This window comes from Callorhinchus milii, unplaced genomic scaffold (assembly GCF_018977255.1).
Source record: "Callorhinchus milii isolate IMCB2004 unplaced genomic scaffold, IMCB_Cmil_1.0 Scaffold2, whole genome shotgun sequence".
Taxonomy (NCBI): Eukaryota; Metazoa; Chordata; class Chondrichthyes; order Chimaeriformes; family Callorhinchidae; genus Callorhinchus; species Callorhinchus milii.
Window position 1 is genome coordinate 79,961,679 of NW_024704743.1, and position 7,348 is coordinate 79,969,026.

Genomic DNA, 7,348 nt, shown 5'->3' on the forward strand with positions numbered 1-7,348 from the left:
AATTAGCCTTTCTTAAACATTAAGGGAAAGTAATACTGTTAACCACACCCACCCTTTTTTATGAATCACTTGGTTAGAGATTAACATATTTGAACACATACAATTCTTAAATCCTTTTAAGTGAAGCGCTTAAATATTCCAGATCACAAGTAAGGAACCTGCACATGGGATTCAATGAACCGTGTTACAGTACATTAGTCATATAGTATTTGGTGGAGGAAGCATTCTAGGCAGGAATCTACTGGATGGTTAATGGTTTTATTCAGTTATGTCTCTTCCGGGATTTCTGCGTGAACCAAATTATTAACGGGCACATATTTTGAGGTCAAGCGTAAAATATCCCCTTTCTTGGAATAATGGATCCAACCGCTTTGATCTAATGCAATCAAGTTTCCTTTCCCTCAACCCAAAATACCATCAACTGAAAAGGGGCGTTATATCAACCATTCATTAAATGGACAAACAGATAGATACACAAGTCAGTCAAATAGCAGGTTAACATTCTTTTATGGCACAAACCACATGCTAACTGAGAAAAGGTGCAAACAAAAAAACCAATTTCCAGTTTGGCACAACTGGTTAGCAAGTGATATTCATAGTAACATGGTAAATACACTGTTTTCTAAGGACATTTTAATATTTACAATTCTTTTTACAAAAAATTTTTTTATAGTTGAAATAAAACAAGTTTAAATTTTCAAACCAATTAGACCTGTAAGTGGTCAACCTTTAAGATTTTGTGTTTTTTTAAGAAAAATAAATGCATTAAATACAAATCTGTAAATTAAAGTAAAACATTAGAGAAACTAATACACTGCAATGTTTTCTTCCCCTCCAGAGAAAGAACAAAAAAGTGTGAATGTCCCAAAATCCCATTTATAGTCTTTAATTATGAGGCAGTATCGCATGTTTCTGGCCAGGTGCAAGTTTCTCACAAATAACGAAGACTGGCCATGGTTGTGTAGTTTCAGTCTAGTACAAGAAATGTTGCATGGGCATGCAAGAGCAGGGAGAGAGAAAAAAAAAGTTCTTATTATTGAAGGACTGGCAAGGTCTCGTAAAGATTAGACAGCAGAAATGCCCTCAGGAAGTCTATAAGACAAAGAAAGTTAATAATGCCGCTTGCTAGAGTTCCTCAGCTGTTCAAGCCTGTGTTTCAGCTGTTCTCGCTTTTTCCTCAACTGCTCCTTCTCTGTGATCAGTCTCTGTTCCATTGACTGGATTGACAGTACGTGCTCCGTCGCCTTTTTGAGTATAACCACTTTGGCTGCTTTGTCATTTTTCGCCACCTCCGGGATCTGATCCCTTAAAGCGAAAAAGCTCAGTTTCAACTCGTTTCTCCTCTGGCGCTCCAGGACGTTGTGAGTCCTCCTCTTGTCGTTCTCCTCGCTGTCTGACGACCTGGGGCTCGGGCATTTGGCTTTGCTGCTGTTGGTGCTGATCTGCTTGAGGATGCGGCCAGTCTCCACTTTGGGGCGCTTGGCGGGGGGCTGCGGGGAGGGTGCAGCGTAGTTGTGCTGGTGGATCGGGACGTGGCACCGCTTGAGCACCAGCGGACTGTGCTGAGACCTGGAGATACCGGCTGTGTTTGTGTTTAACTCTGCTTTCCTGGCAGCAGTGGCGGCGGCAGCAGCAGCAGCAGCAGCAGGCTGTTTCTTTTCAACAGTCACAACGTCAATTTCCTCCTCGTCCTCCTCCTCCTCATCTTCATCATCCTCCTCCTCCTCCTCCTCTTCATCATCATCATCATCATCATCCTCTTCCTCCTCTGTTAAGTGACACACGGAACAGCAAAGGTTAGACAAGACTATTTAAACAAAAGTGACCCAACCAAGCTGGAGCCCCGCCAGCTGATGTTTGCACTGCAGCAACCAACGCCACACGGTTTAGCAGACGGGGAGAGATATTTAGGCAATGGCGTTTTATATCAGCAAGAACAGTGGGTTCTCTGACTGCCTTTTTTTCCCCCCCTCCCCCTCCCTTTCCTCCCTCCCACACTCACTCACTCGCTCAAAAGTCAGCGCTCACTTAAAAAAAAATCAATGACCGACTCCACGCCAATGCTGAACCTCTGCAGCACTGACGCCCCCTTTTAAAAGTCTCACAAGTCTCCAAATGCCCGGCCCCCTTTTACACTTTCACCCAGTTTCCTCCTCCACTACCTGATAACTCTCTCTCTCTCTCTCTCTATCCCTCCCTCTCACACTCACTCACTCACACAAAAGCTGCGCAGTTTTAAATCTCAATCGCGGAAGCTGCTGCTGTTTCTTTTTTTTTTAAAGCCCCCCCCAAGTCGCAGGGGCTCCTGATGGCCATTTCCCCTCCCAGTTCTCGATGCTACATTCCCTGCCTTTGCATCAACTCCCATCAGCTCTTTTATTACCCCCCACCCCCACACCCCGAGAATTTGGAGGAAAAAAAATAACTGGGGATTTTTTTTCTTTAATTTATTTTATATATATATATATATGTATAAATATATATGTATAAAGGAAAAACCACGCAACGCCAAACCAACCCCGACCACGAAGGACCGGGGAAAGGAATGCACTCCCACAGCCCCAACGGGAGAGGGGCGATTCCAATTGAAAATCGTCGGGAAAACACAAATAAAATTGGGAAAATGTTAATTAAAAAAAATTAATTAAATTTTTTTTTAAAAAAAAAGCACTTTTGCATTGAAAAAAAACGCACAGACACACACACACAGATTTCTCTCCCCCCCCCCCCCCCCCCACCCCCCCCAAACCCGTTCGCTCAGACGCGATCCCCCCCTTTTATTTTTCCGGCCACAGCTCTTACCGGAGTCGCTGGGGGTGTCGGTGCCGGGGGGGGTGGCGGGGCCGGGCTGCGCCGGCACTTTGCGCTCGTTGAGCGGGTACGGGAAGACCACGGAGGGGTCGATGCACTCGGCGGCCGAGGCGCTGAGATCCTCCACCTGCAGGAAGGTGGCGGCGCCGCCGCCGGGCAGTGCCATACCGAGCTGAGCGGCCGCAGACAGGGGGGAGGCGGCGGCGGCGGCGGCGGCGGAGGAGGAGGAGGAGGCGGAGGCGGTCGGGGCGCGGGTCGCAGCCCCGGTCGCGCCGCCGGACCCCGAGGATGGACACGGCGACCCGGGCTCCTTCCTGGCCGCCTGCAGCGACGCCAACCTCTCGCTCACCACCTTCTCCAGCTTCGCCGCCGCCGAGAAGCCGCTCCACATGCAGTCCTGGATGATGATGGACTTGAGGACGGATTCCGAGTCCGAGTCGCAGATGAAGCTCTGGTTGACCAGGTCGTCGCCCAGGAACTCGGTGACCATCTCCAGCTGGTCGGCGTTGGAGGGGAAGAGGCTGAAGCTGGGTCTGCGGCTGGGGGACAGGGGAGGGGTGGGGAGCAGCTCGAATTTCTTCCAGATGTCCTCGCTGGGAGCCGGCAGCTGCTGCTGGTAGAAATTCTCATCCTCGTCGTAGAAAACCGGCTGGAAAGAGTCGTAGTCGTAATCGTAGTTGTAGTTCTTGCACAAGAAATTGGGAGAGGACGTGAGTGGCATCTCGCAACTTGGGATTCTGGGGTTTAACACTGCAGGAGGAAGGGAAAAGAGAGGAGAGGAGGAGGGGGAGGAGAGGGGAGGGAGGGGAGGGGGGGTTGGGGGTGGGATGGGGGGAGAGAGAGAAAGAATTTAAAATATTGTTAAAGAAAATCAAAAGGTGCTTTTGCTTCTATATAAAGTCATGACACCCGGTGGGGAAAGCTGTGGCTGTGGCTGTGATATAGGCTCTCTTGACGCGCACCTCAGCCCCTGTGAGTGTGTGACACACATTACACACACACACAACACTGCACTGCACTCACACACTCGGTGAACCCTTTTTCTCGCCGCTCTTTAAATGTCAGACGAGTTGACGCAGCTCTTTAAAAAAAAATCACACACACACACACACAGCGCCGCTCGCTTTTTACTACCGAGTTCCCCCACAACTTTCTTACTCAAACATCGGCGGCGGCTCCAGGTCCCCCCCCACCACCGCCGCCCCCCACCCCACCCCCGGGGGTCCGAAACGCCGCCATCTCGACGCGGACCGACCGCGATTCCACAAAGATTTCTGCCTCTTTTGAGCGATAAAATTCCCATTAAGCCCTCTATTGCATATCCCAAACCCGAATAATCCTCAGCCGACCCCAGAAAATAAACACCAAAAAATATAGAGCTGCGGCGGTGGGGCAGAGGCTGTGTGTGTGTGTGTGTGTGTCGGGGGCTCTTTCTTTGTTCCCGGTCGTTAGGCTTCTCTCTCTCTCTCTCTCTCTCTCCCGCTTTCCCACCTCTCTGCTGCTCCCCATAAACGGACACACACACACACACACACACACCGACGAGTTTCTTACCGGAGGAATTAGCAGCGACTGCCGAGAGCGAGAGGTACGGGCGGTCGGGTCGGGTCCCCACACAGCAGAGCAGAGCCGAGCAGTCAGCACCGCGGCGGCAGCGATATAAAAGTCCTTGACGAACGCAGCCGAGCCGAGCCGAGCCCCGCTTCCTCTGTGTGTCTGTGTGTCTGTCTGTCTGTGTGTCTGTGTGTGTGTCTGTCTGTGTGTCTGTCTGTCTGTCCTGCCAGGCTCCGGGGCTGCAGTCTGTCTGCGGGAGACACAGTGATGGGCTCAGAGAGGGAGTTTGCTGACTGGACGCTGAGCTGCCCCCTCTTTTTCTCTCTCTCTCTCTCTCTCTGTGTCTGTCTCTCTATCGCTCCCTCCGTTTCTCTCTGTGCAACACTGGCAGTGCTATAACCTGGAGTGAAAGACCGGCTTAATGCTTCAATGTAGATCCCGCCCCTCCCCATTTATCCTATCCCCCGCGGGAACATAACGTTTTGGCGCCAAAATATAACTCGTTGTTACATTGATAATAAACATTGCACAAGATGCAACAACAACCCCCACCCCCACCACCCCCCCCCACCCCCACAACTACCATCAGCCGAGCAACTGCCTGACTGCTGTTGCTGGGGGGAGAGGGGGGAGAAAAATACAAGAAGTGTAATGTAAGGGCACACCATTTTATGAAACGTTGCAGTGACTGAAGGCGAGAGAGGGCGGTGCCATAGTAAAGCAGAGCTGCTCCGTTGCCAGCTGGTGGAGAAGAGGGCATTTGCAGAGGAATTATTTTATGGATATCGTGCACTTTCATTGTTTCTCAGTTGCATCGGTGTCCTTTACCCTTTTTTTCGTTGCTTACACCCCCCCCCACCCCCTCCCCTCCCCGGGTGCTCATCTGCTCACTCTAAACCAAACAGGTCTCGAAGTGGACCAACTTTTAAGAGCCAAAATGTTGATTCGATTCTTCTTTTCGTGGGGGGTTTTTTTTACGCGCAAAAGATCAATGAAAGGAGATGCGTCTGAAGTGTCCCCGTCGATACTGTCCAAGTCGATGGTGTTGTCAGTGCTGTTCCTCACTCAACCAGAATGATTCATTCATTCATTCATTGACATTTCAGTTTGCATTAATACAACACCGAACGCTACAATCACGAAGTGACACACGTTACTGTTTAATAAAGCACTTGACACAAATTGAGCTCCGCGCAGAAAACTAATCGACACGATTTTTTTTCACCCCCCCCCCCCCACCCCCCTCCCCTTCCCCAATTTGTTTGACAAATTAGAAGAACCACGTCAGGGAAATTCTGAGCTGTTACGGTTAAAATGAAAGTTGGGAGTTTCAAGATCGAGAGCTGAATATTTTCCAAGTGCTCAGGGTGACACCCAGAGAGAGAGAGACAGAGAGAGCTGTTGAATTTCCCCAATTGATTGGAAACCAAATGAGCGCAGTATTTGCCACAACGAACGGACAAACACGTCTATTATGTCATTTTATTGTTGTTGGAGATATACTTGTATTTGAAGGATGACAAATCATCGGAATAACCAACTTAAACAACTGTTGAGTGAAGGACAGGACAAACACATGATTAAGATGAACATAAATACTGTACTGCCTACATTGATCTGAATCGGATTTGCTATTATTGGTAGTCATTATCTTATCGTTTTCGTGATGATATATATTATTATCATTTTCTTGATTTTTTTTGCAGTATATGATTTATTAATCCGTATGTCCCAGCGCCCTGGGACGTCTCTCGAAGTGAAAGGCACTATTTGTTGTTGCATTTAATGATACGACTTTTATTCCAGATAAGACTTTAATATATATATATATTATATATTACTTTATTTATGAAAGATAACAGTATTGCGGACTCGCAACAATGCAACTGAACCTCTGAAGTGAGTTTGAAATAAACCACGCAACCAACTCAACCAACGATACCAACTCTGTGCCATAAAGAAATATCCTGCAGTGAAGTGTTGGATTGGGTTTGGATGCCTTTCTGCATTGACCGTTGCGGGTCTGCGATACAAGAAAGCTCAGTGTTGTTTCCAGCACAGATCCCCCCCCCCCCCCACACCCCACCCCCAACACCACACACACACAAACCTGAACATGTTGAGTGAGTCTCCTCAAACAAAGAAGGACATACTCGCCTAAAACGGTTCAATCGCGCCCTCTGCCGTCTAAATGCCACAGACGAGTCCCACATCAGTCGTTTCCCAAATCGGGATCACACCTTCCCATTTGACTGGCAACGCGATGCAATCCGACAACAGAGACCTGTGAGCCAACTTCACGCACACACCGGCTCTGCCAGAGCAGTTGGCCAAACACTCTGGGGGCAAAAGCACCTGAAAACCATGGCAACACTTTTAACACACGTAAGGTACATTTCACCACTATTGCATTCAGTTACAACCCAGATCTGCACCGTGTGCACGACTTCATGGGAACGGTGGGGGCTCAGTTGCTGGAACAGCCTGATCTGGAAACTAAGTTTCCATATTGGGCGCCAGGGATGTTTGCACAGCGGATGTCTCGGAGCAGCACAGACCACAGTAATTGCTATTCGCTGGATGCTAAATAAATTGACACATCAGACTGGATCTGTCGCCATCGTACAGGTTTTTGCCAGAGAGGGGGTGACATAGTCAAAGCAAAAAATATTACATCGATCAACAACAATGAGCAGAAATAAGAAAAAAAAACATTTTACTGATAGGAGAATTTCAGCTATCACACATAATTAAAGGTCCTTACTGGGTAAGATGATTGCAATACAGTCCCATGTTGTCATTGCAATGTCCTGTTCCCCAAATCTACACCATTAGGCAATTGCAACCCAGTTAAAATAGTTCTCCTGAAACTAACCCAACAAATTGAAGCCGTCTCTGCATCGCAAACATTTATGTGACTCACAAAACAGTGAATTGGCATGTTTCCACTTTCAGCACCTATCCCAAAAATCAACAATTGTTT

General features: G+C 48.2%; 1 protein-coding gene across 1 annotated transcript; it reads right to left on the bottom strand.

Moving 5' to 3' along the window:
* Positions 1 to 490: 490 nt before the first annotated feature.
* Positions 491 to 7,056, bottom strand: LOC103185113 (MYC proto-oncogene, bHLH transcription factor). The gene is made up of 5 exons (XM_042332042.1): positions 6,519 to 7,056; positions 4,366 to 4,615; positions 3,074 to 3,561; positions 2,803 to 2,938; positions 491 to 1,768 (listed from the first exon to the last, which is right to left on the bottom strand). Exons 1-5 carry the CDS (start codon positions 6,576 to 6,578, stop codon positions 1,110 to 1,112), a joined length of 1,593 nt encoding a protein of 530 aa, XP_042187976.1. The 5' UTR covers positions 6,579 to 7,056; the 3' UTR covers positions 491 to 1,109.
* Positions 7,057 to 7,348: the final 292 nt, after the last annotated feature.